Consider the following 14350-nt stretch of genomic DNA (forward strand, 5'->3'; position numbering starts at 1 on the left):
CCATTGTATAGATGAGAAGACTGGAGTTCAGAGCAATCATGGGCATGGCTCAGTCAATATAGCACTTGAACACAGTGACAACATGAGGCCCTGAGTTCGAGTCCCAGCACCAATGTAAGAGTCCAGGCATAGCCACATGGGCCTGTAACCCCAGCACTAGGAGGAGAGAAGATAAAAGGATTGCTGGAGGTTGCTGGCCGCTGATGCAGCTAAAAGAATCCTGATCTCTAGGTTCAATGAGAGATATCTCAAGGGAATACGAAAGGGGGTGATGGAGACAGACGCCTAACACTCTCCTTTGGCATTAGATGTGCTTGTGTTTCCCACACTCAGCCAGGCATGGGGGTGCACACTTGTAATCTCAGCACTTGGGAGGCAGAGACAGGAGGATCCCCAGGACTTGCTGGCCAGGCAGCCTAGCCTACTCTGAGAGTTCCAGGCCAGCGAAAGACACTGTCTCAGAAATAATGGACAGTGGCTGAGGAATGGCACCCAAGATTGACCTTATACACACACACACATGCATATATGTAACACACACACACACACACACACACACAAAAGACAGAATCAGCAGGAATGTTAAGTCATAGTACTAAGTACAAGTACTCAGCTGGTGAAAAACAGAGTGATCGGAGGGCAGTTTCTTATCCATGCTACCTCTTTAAGTCTAACCCACTCTGTCCCCCCGACAATGACCCCAGGTTGCAAAGCTGCTGTCCACGTGGACCGGAGCTGATATCACACGCCCACCCACCAGGACCCCCGCTGCCAAGTTTGTGCTCCGAGACATGGCGACTGACAACAGCAAGGTGGCCGATGGGCAGATCTCTACTGAGGTCAGCGAGGCCCCAGTGGCCAGCGACAAGCCTAAAACCCTGGTAGTCAAGGTACAGAAGAAGGCTGGGGACCTCCCTGACCGGGACACATGGAAAGGCCGCTTCGACTTCCTCATGTCCTGTGTGGGCTACGCCATCGGCCTGGGCAATGTGTGGAGGTTCCCTTACCTCTGCGGCAAAAATGGTGGTGGTAGGTGGTCACCTGATATCCTCGGGGCCAGGTCTTTGCATCTTCTTGGTCTGCCTGGAGGGAAGGGGGGAATCTCTCAGAGCAGGCCCTACTTGTTGTGCGTCCCCAGTGATAGTTGTCTGTGGCGGGGATATCAGAACTGCAATACCTTTTGCAAGAGCTTGTGTGCATTTTAAATGAAGGATTCCTTTGGGTCTGGGCCTGGCCCTGGATACTGCTTTCCAGGCAGGACATGTGGGAATAGCGGGTGGAACCCCAAAGCTGCTGGGGAGACTCGAGGGGCAGGCTATGAGTGTGTTTCTCCTCTCCAGGGGCCTTCCTGATCCCATATTTCCTGACGCTCATTTTTGCGGGTGTACCTCTCTTCCTTCTGGAGTGCTCTCTAGGCCAGTACACCTCCATTGGGGGGCTGGGCGTGTGGAAGCTGGCCCCCATGTTCAAGGGTGAGTGGGGAGCTTGGGCATGTGGAGGGGCCTTACCCCAGGTCCTCGGGGAAGAGGAAGCCTTGGACCCGTATCAGAACGTGCCTGAGCAAGGCCTGCACGTGTTCCACCCCAGGTGTGGGCCTCGCAGCGGCTGTGCTATCCTTCTGGCTGAACATCTACTACATTGTCATCATCTCCTGGGCCATCTACTACCTGTACAACTCCTTCACCCCGGTGAGTGGCTGCCAGCCAGGGCCTACAAGCACTGTGGGAAACCCCAGTTGTGGTCACTGGGTCAGTCCTTGACTGGGAGGTATAGTTTGTCCCCTATAGGATCTTCCTGACCTGCCATACTGAGAGCCTCAATCTAGTGCCCCAGGCATTCCATGACTGAATCCAATAGCCCATGTCCGATGGACTCAGATGGCATGGAACCAGCTTTAACCATTCTGACACCTCACTGTTCTCATTTATAAACGTGACCCAGCAATTCTGGTTCCAAAGAAGCAAAAGCAGGGTCTCGGGAACACTGGGATCGATGCCTATGTGTTCACAGCATCATGTTTCATAAGAGCCAACTTCAGAAGTAACCCTGAGTCCCCAGGGAACATGTGTGACTAAATGTACATGTGTGTAGTGGAATATTGCTCAGCTTTAATGCAGGAAGACCCATGCACCATGGGCATGAAACTTGAAGATGATAAGGCCATCACTGGGAGCAGATGCTGTGGGATTCTACCTGCATGTGCTCCTTAAAGTGGTCCAAGAGACAGAAGACATCATGGGTGATCCTGGAGGATGAGGATGCAGGGAGTGAAGGAGACAAGGTTTCTAGAAAGTGCTGTTGTGCAACAATACTGTGTGTGTGTTCCATGCTACTGAGCTGTATACAGAACAGTGGTGAATTTTACACGACCTGTATTTAATCAGGAAGGAAGGAAACAAAAACTAAAACTCACCCCATAAGTCACATGTAAAGAGCCTAGAGCCAGGCCAGACATGAGACAGACCCTGTCTGCCATGTGGACACAGGGTGGACACACTGTAGCTTGGAAGCTAGTTCTTGGAGGCACAGGGATTCACACTTGGACAGTGTGATCTTGTCTAGCTGTCTCTGAGAACTGCTGAAAGGGAGGGATAGAAAAATGTCTGTGAGCAGGTGCATGGGGTGATGAGGGTGGGCAGGGTGAGTGGGCTCCTCTCTAGCCAGCACCAGGGGCTTAGTAGGATCTGTCTGTGACTCTTCCCTTGCAGACTCTGCCATGGAAACAGTGTGACAACCCCTGGAACACTGACCGTTGCTTCTCCAACTATAGCCTGGTCAATACCACCAACATGACCAGCGCCGTGGTGGAGTTCTGGGAGTGAGTGGAGACTGGGCAGGGGCTGGGGAGGGTGTGCCAACTGGGTGGCAGCAGGTAATGTGGTTTTTCCTTCAGCCATTCACCCCTGGATGTTTCTTGAACAACTACTGTGCGATGAGGGTAATCAGAGATCTGGGTATGCCAACAGACAATGACAGCAGCAGGTGACTTCTCCTGGCAGGAGGATGCATAAGGCAGGAGAGGTGGCCTGGATCAGCGAGTGTGTGTGTGTGTGTGTGTGTGTGTGTGTGTGTGTGTGTGTAGGCACAGTGAGGGGTGGGGGCAGATACAGGGGATACCTGCTGAGAGACCATGCTGAGAAGCAAAGTCCAGCTGTGGGCCTTAGAGAACAGCCATTCTGTTCTCCATACTAGACAAGAGGGTCCCAGGCACTACAAGGTCTCCGGCAGGAGAGTGGCCTTATGGTCTTACCTAGGACTTAGGAGGATCCCATGGGGCTGGTAGGACAGAGCAGAGGTAGGTGAAGGCTCAGTAGGCCAGGATTTGCAGTTGACACGGACTCCTACTGTGCACTCTTCAGGTGAGTGTCATGGCCCCACAGTCCCTGTCCAAATCACAAGGTCACAGTGTCACCAGGACACCCAGGAAGGACATGGTCTGTGTCAGAGCCCTGGTCACTGCTGGCCTTACGTGACTCTTTCCTCTTTCCTCTGTCCCCAGGCGCAACATGCACCAGATGACGGATGGGCTGGATAAGCCAGGACAGATCCGCTGGCCGCTAGCCATCACACTGGCCATTGCCTGGGTGCTTGTGTATTTCTGCATCTGGAAGGGTGTTGGTTGGACTGGAAAGGTAGGAGTATGTATACATAATGGAGACACACAGGAGAGAAGGAAGGTCTATAGGAGGAGGTGTGTCCTGGGCCAGGGCCTATGACTCCCACAGGCTCCATCTAACTTTCAGCTCTCTGGGTTCACTCTTGTGAAAAGAGATGAGCCAGGCTCACAGGCACCACTGGGCTTGACAGAGCCGTAGCCAGATGATGGGTGTTGTTCCAGGACCACTGAACCCGCTTCCCCTGGCACGGTTGCCCAGCACAGGGTCCCAGAGATGCCATCTTCTGTCCTGACCCACAGATAAAGGGACAGACGGTACCCGTACACATCCCCAAGCTCAGATCCCTGCATGATAAGCTGGCTCTGTGACCGTAGGCATGTCACCCTGTCTCCCTGAAACTTGTTTTCTTCCTGTGAGATAACACTTACCCAGTGGGTCACTGGAACCTGTCAGAATCTCCAACATCAGGGAGGAGACTTGTCATTCACATCTCACTTACACAAGAGCAGATGGGGGACAAGCTGGGGTATCGGCTGGAGACATCTGGGCACTGACCCAGGACGGCATCCGGCCACACATCCTGTTGAAGAGTTTGGGGACAGAGTTAGCTGACAGACTCACGGGCTGCCATCTGAAGAGAGCAGAGATGGTGCTCTCCTGGTGCAGCCTGGTAGACCCCAGGACCTTTTAGGCCTCAGACCCAGTGCAGGAGTCAAGAGACCCCCTCATCTGTCCCTAGGACCGGGGGGGGGGAGCAGAGGTGGCTACAAGGGCCCTCCCAGGCCAATTTCAGGAACCAGAAGGGTGGGCGCTTTGTTCATGGCCTCACAGGAGAGTTAGAACCTCAGCTCCTCCAGGGAATAGCTGTGTGTACTTGGCCAAGTCACAAGACCCCGCTGAGCCCCAGTCCCCTCATCCATTAGTGGGTCATCACAGGCAGAGAGACAATCTATACACAATGCTGGCCAACATCCTCCACTTGGAAACTCGGTGTTTAATGCCAGTTATAACCATTAGTGGTAATGGGGTGCCCAGCATTCTGGCTGCATTCATAGAGAGTAGGAGGGGCCCCTCACTGCATCATCGGCGGGTGTTGCTCCATCCAGTCAGCATTGCTGTCCTTCAGCAAGTTTCTATTGAACACCTTCTGTGTGCTCAGCCTCCTCCTGAGCACAGAGAGAACAGGGAAGTACAGACAAGAGCTGTGTGTTAGGCATGGCCTGCATGGCCTCATACAGCAGCCACTGGGCTCATAGGGGTTAGAAGTCATATCCATTCGCTAGATGAGCAAAAATAAGGCCCAGAGAAGGTAAGAAATTACCCAAAGAAATTACCCATCATCATACTGATGATTGAGTCCTCTTTTTTGAATTGGTTTCCTCATGGTTTGTGGGTGATTTTCCTAAGACTGAGGATCTCAGAGTCCGATTCCGAGAGTCCACTGAATGTCATAGGCTGTTGGAGAAGTGAGGTGTCAGCCAAGAGTGACCTGTCCCTCCTGTAACCACTATGAGCTGTCTATGGGGCCTTGTGTGCATGTTTATGTGTACTTTAAACCTTTCTTGTTAACATATGTGTTATTTGGATAATGTTACCCACCAATGTGGGGGTTACATTAGTGATAGGGGCAGTCAGGGGCACAAAGACATGCACTGCACAGACCAGTTCCTTAGTGATAGGTCTGACAGAAGACAAAGTTTTTTTTGTTTTGTTTTGTTTTTTTGTTTTTTGTTTTTTGTTCTTTGTTTTTGTGTTTTTTTGTTTTGTTTTGGTTTTTGGTTTTTCAAGACAGGGTTTCTCTATGTATCCTTGACTATCCTGGATTCACTTTGTAGACCAGGCTGGCCTCGAACTCACAGTGATCCACCTGCCTCTCAAGTGCTGGGATTAAAGGCGTGTGGCATCACCACCCAGCTCAGAAGACAAAGTTTAAACATACTCCTTCTCAACACAGAGGCACTATGCTATGCCCTGACAGCAGCAGTTCCATTTCCAGAAGGTTCTTAAACAACATAGGTCATAAGCTAGGAGAGGTTGATGTTTTAGATTCAGTAATTGCTCAGCTGGAAGTTTCCCCAGCGTAGAATAACTCCTTTTCAGATAAAGATTTATTTAGAGATGGATTCAACTTTGTGTTTAGATTGCCATATAGCTGGAAAGCCATAGGGGGAGCTGATAACTCCCAAAGGACCTTCTGTAATTAAAGATAATTTTCTTCCTGTGATAGCAAAACAGGGTGTAGGAAGCAGCCTAGCCTGTGTGTTTTAGCACATCTGTTAAAGAGGCGACTCGGTTGTTCGAGCCCTTTTGCAAGGACATATGGTCAGCCACACAGGAATAGTGAGAACCAAAATGGTATGTGATTATCAGACATCTACTGAGAGTCCACTGAACGCCATGGACTGCTGGAGAATAAAGATGTCAGCCACGAGTGACCTGCCCCTCCTGTAACCACTAGGCGCTGTCCATGGGGTCTTGTGTGCATGTCCACCTATACTTTAAACTTCCCCTGTTATCATATGTGCTACTTGGATAATGTAGGAAAAAAAGGTGGGGGCTGGACATGGTGGCACACATCTCTAATGTCAGCACTCCAGAGGCAGAGGCAGGAGGATCATTGTGAGTTTCAGACCAGCCAGGACCCCATAATAAGACCTGGTCTCAAACAAAACAAACAAAACAAAACCCAAAAACAAACAAAACCCCCAAATCAACAACAAAGCTTAGAGCTCACTTCCATAACCCAAACACTCAGAAGGATGAGGCAGGGGGATCACTGTAAGTTGGAGGCCAGCCCTGAGCTTCACAGAGAATTCCAAGCATAGGGTGTGATCTCTGGTTGAAGGGGGTGTCTCCCTTCCCAGAAGGGTCAGTCTTCTTCCTTGCTTGACTACATAACAGGCACTAGCTAACTAGCCTCAAACATCTGGGCGGAAAAGGAACAAGAATGGGAGGGGGGAGGTTGCAGGGGAAGGGGTTTGAGGGGGCACGCACTGAGCCAGCGGTGGAGACTTCATGGAGGGGCTTCAGAAAGGTGAGCACGCGTGCCTTGCAGTCTAGAAATCTGGGAATGGGGTAGCTGGAGGAGGAGGAGGAGGAAGAGGAGGAGGAAGAACAGAGCTGGCGCTGCAGAGAAGTGCAGCCCTGTGGTCCTTGCTCCTAGGTGGTCTACTTCTCAGCCACTTACCCTTATGTCATGCTCATCATTCTGTTCTTCCGCGGAGTGACGCTGCCTGGGGCCAAGGAGGGGATCCTCTTCTACATCACGCCCAACTTCCGCAAGCTGTCAGATTCTGAGGTGAGCTGCTAGCCCCTTCCCACCCCACCTCATCCTCACTGACAGGAGCACGCTGCAGCCATTAGGTACCTGAGCAAGTCAAGAGGAGCGGAGGACGCCTGAGGACTTCCGGGTGGGTGCCAAGGCTGCGATAGTGATTCAGTATTCATTGGTTCTGAGGTTCTCATCCTCTGCCTGCAGGTGTGGCTCGATGCAGCCACGCAGATCTTCTTCTCCTACGGGCTGGGCCTGGGGTCCCTGATTGCTCTCGGAAGCTACAACTCTTTCCACAACAATGTGTACAGGTGCGAGGGGCGGGTCCTGAGGCTTCTCTCCTGGCCACACCCCTGACCATGACTTCCTGGTAGAGGCACATTGAGGCTACACGCCAGTAATGCGTGCCAACCCCTCTGCCTCCTTGCCTACCCCAGTAATGAACACCTGTTTCTGGCACTTCCCTCTCGTCACACAGTGGAAGTCTTCTCACTACATCCCTCTTGGAACCTCAATCCCCAAGGCCTCTGTAGTAGGTACACCTACCCTGGCTGTTTACATATCAGGTCCCTCTTTACCCACGCAGGTAACCCCTTCTTTCCTGCTGAACTCTGCCTGGTTTGCTCTGGGCCTCCTTTGAGGGCCATCTGTAGTTCCTCTTCTAGAGCCTTCTTCCCTTCCCTCAGAGGTCACTGCCCTCTGGTTCCACTGTCCCGTAGTTGTCCCCTCTCACCTCACTGGCCCTCCTGCTCTTCAGGGACTCCATCATTGTTTGCTGCATCAACTCCTGCACCAGCATGTTTGCCGGCTTTGTCATCTTCTCCATCGTGGGCTTCATGGCTCATGTCACCAAGCGGTCCATCGCTGATGTGGCAGCCTCAGGTCAGCAACTTTGCCTGGGGAAGGCAGGCCTTGTGGTGACGGGTCTGTGTGGTCATGGAGGAATGTGAGTGCGGAGCCAGCTGGAACGTGGTCACCGCAAAAGTCCAGGCTAGACTTTTTGCCATAACTCCAAAAACACAGTCACTGGGTAAACTGTGCCCACTCTGCTCCCATGGTCACAGTGCCACAAGCTTTTCCCTTTTGGCCAGAGCAAGCCATAGCAGGAGGGACTGTGTGCCTGGCAGAGGCCCCTGAGGTTCAGGAAAGTGATGTGGCTTGTCCTTGGAAAACTGTGTTGGTCATGTCAGAAGGCATGCTCTCTGCTGAGGTTTCAGCTCCACCCACAGGGGAACCCCTCTTTCTTTTAGAACTATCCAGCCTCTCCCATCCCCACACCCAGGCCCCAGACAGGCATCCCACATCTATTCCACCCTGTAACTTCCCACCTCATAATGTGACGGGCTCAGCTGCTCAAGGCCCAGCAGGAGCCTCAACCCCCTCCCACTCCCTCCTTTCATGTCTCCAGGAACCCTCCAGTTCTAGCATCTGTCCTCCACCTAGCTCCTTCATGTTCCTCCATCCAGCCTCTCCACTGTCCCTGCCATGGGCCAGGGCCCCATGGTCCCTCACTGTACGGTGGCCATAGCTCTGTACCACCTGTCTGCCTCCCCTCTGGACTCTCATTGCTTCCTAAAGGATGACAACACACACACACACACACACACACACAGTTACCCAAAGGATGAGCTGAGACCAAAATAGGGAAGTGACAGTGTGGGCATCGGGGGTGGGGGGCCGTGCTGGGTGTGTGTGCTGAGTGTGCTGGTGGCATGCGCTCTCTTTCTCCTTTCCTCTGTTTTGCCCTCCACACCAGGCCCTGGGCTGGCATTCTTGGCATACCCTGAGGCTGTGACACAGCTGCCTATCTCTCCTCTCTGGGCTATCCTCTTCTTCTCCATGCTGCTGATGTTGGGCATCGACAGCCAGGTGAGCCCTCCTCCCCCCACCCACCCTCGCACCATGAGGACCCTTATCGGAACCAGCCTAGAGGACCTGACCCCAGACTATCCTGGCCCTCCTGTCTGGCTACAAGGTCTCTTGTCTTCCCTTACAAGGCCAGACTGTGGGTGAGTGGGTGGGTGGAGGCTGGCTGCAGCAGGTGGCTGACCCCCATCCTTCCCCCCCTCCCCAAAAGTTCTGTACTGTGGAGGGCTTCATCACCGCCCTGGTGGATGAGTACCCCAGGCTCCTCCGAAATCGCCGTGAGCTCTTCATTGCTGCCGTGTGCATCGTGTCCTACCTGATTGGCCTCTCCAACATCACCCAGGTAGGCTGATCAGCATCTGACATGGCTCAGATTTCCCCCCAGGGCTTGACACATTTTTATCATGCTAGGAAACATGTTCGCCCTCAAGGCCCAAAGCCTCCTTGGGTCTCCTTTCCTCGGGGCTAGCCTATGCTACCATCTTTCAGCACCATCATGCCAAACCTCAGCACACCACTGTGAGATCCATGGAGTCCCCAAACTGGTGGGAGAGGCAGACTTTGCACCCATCCCAGCCATAAGCATCTGCTTCCTACAGGAGGGGTGATGAAGGGATAGGAGTCATACAGGGATCTCGGGGATTGCGGGGATTGTGGGGATTGTGGGGGTGAAAGGGAGGAGGAGACTGAAGGAAGGAGGAAGCAGAGGGGATGAGCAAGATGAGGAATGGGGGTGATTGGGGGAGGGAGAGTGGGCTTGCAAATGAGCCAGAGTCAAGTCAGGAGAGGGGCCCTTGACCCTGTCTCTTGCCAAGTCCCTTCTGTTCATTTCAGAGAGAAATGCTGTGGGAGGGAATGACCCTGGGATTCAGCAGTCATCTTGATGGGCACTGCCATGTTGGCTTTGAGAGAGAGTCTCTTTTAGGGGTCAAAACTAATGCTCGTATTAGCTTCCTTCGGAAAGGAAATGGCAGCAGGGAAGTGGCTAGTAGGACGGAGAATGACCCACAGGGGCAGAAGAGGCTCTACTTCTCTAAGCAGGTGGCCATTGCTCTGAGACTTAAGAGATGAGGCAGAGTGGGTGCTGAGGTGAGGTGGGAGGGAAGAGTGGTGGTGGTGGTGGGGATCTTAGGGAAGCAAGCAGAGCAGGTTCAAAGGCCCTGCAGTTGGATTGCATCCAGGGAGCTGGAGGGACAAGAGGGGGCCAGTGTGGAAGAAGAGAGCAGGAAGACGGATGGGGATTTAAACCAGACCCTTGCGGGCCTTGCAGTTAGTTCTGACTGAAAACAATAGCTCTGGCTGCTGTTGTGTGTGAGTCAGGAGAGGGTTTAAGCGGGAAAGAAGAATCACTAACATGTGTTGGCAATGGTTCAGGGGCTGTCCAGTCCTAACGAAAGGATCTCTAATGGGGACTCTCTCCCCAACCATCTAGACACCGTCCCGGCCCCAAGACAGTGACCCTAAGTGCTTCTTTCTTCTGCCCTCAAGTTTTCCTGCTGCAGAGTATCCCCACCCACTCCCAAGCCTCCTCAGGCTCCTGGAGCTGGGGGAGTGTGCAGGGATGGAGCTATGTCTGCACTTTAACCCTTTGTCTCTTTCAGGGCGGCATTTATGTCTTCAAACTTTTCGATTATTACTCTGCCAGTGGCATGAGCCTGCTGTTCCTGGTTTTCTTTGAGTGTGTCTCCATTTCCTGGTTTTATGGTAAGAACCAGCCCTCCTTCCTCATTAATCCCTTCACCCTCCCATCCACCCATCCAGCCAATCATAGCTCACTAGCAATTTCTTGAACACAAAACCTTTATTTTACCTATATCACACTCCCGAAGGCTTAGTTAACACAGGGGCTGCCCTGTTGAGAAAGTGTGACCGGGACAGTTGCACACATTCATTTAAAATGCAACCCAGGGACTGCAGAGATGGAGCAGAGGTTAAGAGCACTTGCTGCCCCTGCAGAGGACCCAGGTTCAGTTCCCAGCACCTGTATGGAGACTCGAAACCTCCTGTTCCAAGGGGCCTAATTTCTTCTTTTGGCTTGTGCAGACGCTGCATGAACACAGTGCAGACAATCACTTATACACATAAAATAAAAGGAAATAAATCTTTAAAAACTAAAGTGCAAGCCATCATGACTTCATAAATATGAGGATAAAAAGACTGGTGTGAAATCCTATTAGGGGGCTGTTGAGAAGCCTGCAAGCACTCCCCACCTAGTCTGGCAAGCTGAATTCTATCCCCAGAGCTGACCCATGGGAGCAGATACGCGGCTCCTACAAGTTGTCCTCTGACTTCCGCATGTGCCTCCCCCAACACACAAAATAAGTAAATGTGAAAAAGAAAACATTTTTACCTTCAAAGGGGGAACCCTAAACTATACGCTTTTCGAAGTCACATGATTACTGACTTCACGACTCTGTATGATTATAGGCATGAACTATTCTAGAACAAGTCACAAAGGCAAATCCTATTTTATTTGTTTCTTGTGGGGTCAAAGTTTCCCAAATGACTGCCTGGGAGTCCAAAGACCTAAGAATGTCCTTCCCAAATGCCAGATATCTCAGCAGGATATGCCTTCTGAAAGAGCCTGGCATTGTGCCCCTGCCCCATGCTCCACCTGTACCCCATCACCCTCCTCCCACCACTGTCCCCTCCACCCTCCTAATGGGGCCTCCTGCTCTGAAGCCACCCTGAGGACTTCAGGTATTTCTTTTATCATCATCATTGGTTTATTGAATTTGGATTTTTTTTAAAAAACAATCTACCATCAGTTTCTCACAGTAAAACTACCACAGGGACATGTGCCTTCCAATGAAGGTGCGGCTGGGACAGATGTCTGTGGGAGAGGCGCCAGGCAGTTGTGTCTTTACATATCCTCTGTCTTCATGTTATGGTGTCATAGCAATTGATTAAAGCCAAAGCACATGTCCCCTCTAAGAGACAAGGGCACTGGGGTCCACCAAAGTGAGGGGACTCACTTAGGGCTGCACTGAGAAGTGGTAGAATTGGGTCCTAGACCGATGTCCTGGAATCTCCCCCTGCCTTCTGCTCTCACTCCCATGTCACAGGTGTCAACCGTTTCTATGACAACATCCAGGAGATGGTTGGCTCCAGGCCCTGCATCTGGTGGAAGCTATGCTGGTCCTTCTTCACACCCATCATTGTGGCGGTAAGGATGGGGCCTGACCAGCCACTAGGATGAAGCAGGCTGGGGCATAGACAGCTCAGCTCCCTGGAGCAAAACTTTTGGGATTGAGGGTGGGGCTAAGATCTCCAGGTCTTCTGCCCTCATCACATAACATTCCCCAATACTGTTTGCTGAGCATCCATGTCAAGCCCTGTTGAGACCCTATCATGGGTAGGGAAGCCTCGGCAACCAGACTGTTGTCCTGAGTCTCTCCCCAGCTCAGCCTAATCCAGGAGCCCAGGTTCCTGACATTCAGAGGCTTCTCTTCCATGGCAGGTCTCATTCCCTTCTTGAGGGCTACTGGGGTCCTGTGAGCCCCGTCAGGGGCACCTCAGGTCCTTGAGGTGGGAACTGGACTGCTGAAGAGGCCATCCAGCCCACTGTACTGGTTAGCCTGCAGGCAGGGGGCCACCTCTCCAGGTCTTTTCCAGAAAGGGGTTTCTGCTTTAGTGCTTTACCTGCAGAGTGCCAGGATAGCAGGCCAAGAAAGTTAGCTGCAGTGGAGGTAAGGCCTTGCTTGGTCTAGCCCCTGGGGCTGACTGTCATGCCCTTTCTCATCCATAGGGTGTGTTTCTCTTCAGCGCTGTGCAGATGACACCACTCACCATGGGGAGCTATGTTTTCCCCAAGTGGGGCCAGGGTGTGGGCTGGCTCATGGCCCTGTCCTCCATGGTGCTCATCCCTGGGTACATGGCCTACATGTTCCTCACCCTAAAGGGCTCTCTGAAACAGGTAAGGCCTTGTGCATCGGGGAGCTCAGGGTCTAGTTGGGAAGGCCCGGGTGGGCAAGCCAGTGCTGTTTAGTGACAGAGCATACCTCGGAGGCACTGAGAACCTGCCCGGGGTGGAGGAGGATAAGGGTGGCCTCCTGGAAGCCTGCAGACAAGCCAGACTGAGTAGTAGAAGAAGAAAGAATGGTCTTAAGAGGGAAGGATTGGAAGCTTGTACAAGGTCCAGGGGTCAAAACACCATGACATAAGGTGCCAGGAGGTCAGTGTGACTGGAGAGTGGATGGAGGAAGGGCGCAGTCAGGGTAAACTGTGGAAGCACCTGAAAGGAAGGCTGAGGAACAGCATCTGGGCATCTGTGAAGGGCCCAGAGGAACATGCCTGGAGTATTTGAAGAGGAGAGGAGGTCAGTGTGGCTCTGAGTGGCTAAGTGAGGAGGGGAGAAGAGGAGATGGAGGACACCGGGGTCTGAGAGGTGGCAGTGGCCAGGTTGTGGAAGGCCTAGTAGGGTCTGGTTTTTATGCTGGATGAAATGGGAGTCTGTTGGGTCCTGAAACATAGAGGGGGCCATTCTGACCAGCTTCCTGCTACCATGCGGAGAATGGAAACGAGGTGATGTCAAGAAAGGCATCAGAGGACTAGCCAAGAAAGGCATCAGAGGACTAGCCAGGAGCCTCTGGGTCATGCAGATGAGAACAGGTGTGTTTTGACCAGGTAGCTTCCACCACATGGGACATTTAGCTTACCAGTGAGGAGACTGGAGCTGGGTTTGGTGGAGGAAGGGGGATGGGAGGGGCCTTATCACACCCCCCACCCACCCACAGCGCCTGCAGGTCATGATTCAGCCCAGTGAAGATATCGTGCGCCCTGAGAACGGCCCTGAGCAGCCGCAGGCTGGCAGCTCAACCAGCAAGGAGGCCTACATCTAGAGGTGCATCCCCCTCATCACCCCAACACTGGCATCCTGGCCTGGCTGTCCCACACCCCTTGAAGACTGAAGATGTTCTCTGTCTCCACCTACCTCAAGGGGCGGGTCCAGACACCATCACCATGCAGAGTGGGGAGGTGGGGGACAGTCTGACCCTGGGGGGTCCTGAATGGGCAGCCACTCCTGAGGGGCTTTCACAGAGGCCTGGTGACTTTTCCCTCAGGCCCCTTAGCATGAGCAGGTGGGTGGCCTTTGTAACTGCCACCCTAGCTCATTTTTATGCTGCCAGGGAGGGTGATAGCTGAGGCCACACACTCCTGGCTTTTAGTCTTACTCAGACTGTTGTCCTGTGCCCCAACTGTAGACTGTTATCCAGACTTTTCTTGGCTCTGAACCAGTCATGGACCAGGGCTACAGCACCTTATTCATGGCCACCAGGAGCCAGCAGGCTCTGCCTCTTCCCTCTTAATTTCTCCTTCCTGAGGCAGCTTCACAGAGCCACCCCCAGACACCTCTATGACTGTTCACAGAGCATTACGGAGAGGGTCCTCTGTCCCTGTGACCCTGTGACCCCGGGCAGCTCAGTGACCCCTCCCCACCTCCCCAGGTGGCATCAATAGCAGCAGCCCATCCAGAAAGGACCTGTGTGCTAAGAAGGAAAAAAAAAAAAAGCCACAAGCACAATAGCATTTTTTCTTGGTCATCCTTCCAGGACTTTCCCCAAGTGGGAGCTGTGGTCCCTCTGAGCTGCCCAGT

General features: G+C 52.7%; 1 protein-coding gene across 2 annotated transcripts in view; it reads left to right on the top strand.

Annotated features, from left to right (window-relative positions):
• Slc6a1 (solute carrier family 6 member 1) overlaps positions 1-13972 on the top strand; it is a 32410-nt gene extending 18438 nt beyond the window's left edge. For both annotated transcript variants that reach the window (XM_051155101.1, XM_051155102.1), the window contains exons 3-16: positions 705-1029; positions 1341-1472; positions 1588-1688; positions 2709-2818; positions 3500-3632; positions 6781-6915; positions 7096-7199; positions 7646-7770; positions 8645-8757; positions 8966-9097; positions 10356-10458; positions 11820-11920; positions 12503-12670; positions 13491-13972. In XM_051155101.1, coding sequence (XP_051011058.1) covers positions 792-1029; positions 1341-1472; positions 1588-1688; positions 2709-2818; positions 3500-3632; positions 6781-6915; positions 7096-7199; positions 7646-7770; positions 8645-8757; positions 8966-9097; positions 10356-10458; positions 11820-11920; positions 12503-12670; positions 13491-13595 — 1800 coding nt within the window. In that variant the 5' untranslated portion in view covers positions 705-791 and the 3' untranslated portion in view covers positions 13596-13972. The remainder of the gene's footprint in view (positions 1-704; positions 1030-1340; positions 1473-1587; positions 1689-2708; positions 2819-3499; positions 3633-6780; positions 6916-7095; positions 7200-7645; positions 7771-8644; positions 8758-8965; positions 9098-10355; positions 10459-11819; positions 11921-12502; positions 12671-13490) is intronic.
• The last annotated feature ends 378 nt before the right edge of the window (positions 13973-14350 follow it).

Source organism: Acomys russatus, chromosome 13 (genome assembly GCF_903995435.1).
Source record: "Acomys russatus chromosome 13, mAcoRus1.1, whole genome shotgun sequence".
NCBI classification, from domain to species: Eukaryota; Metazoa; Chordata; class Mammalia; order Rodentia; family Muridae; genus Acomys; species Acomys russatus.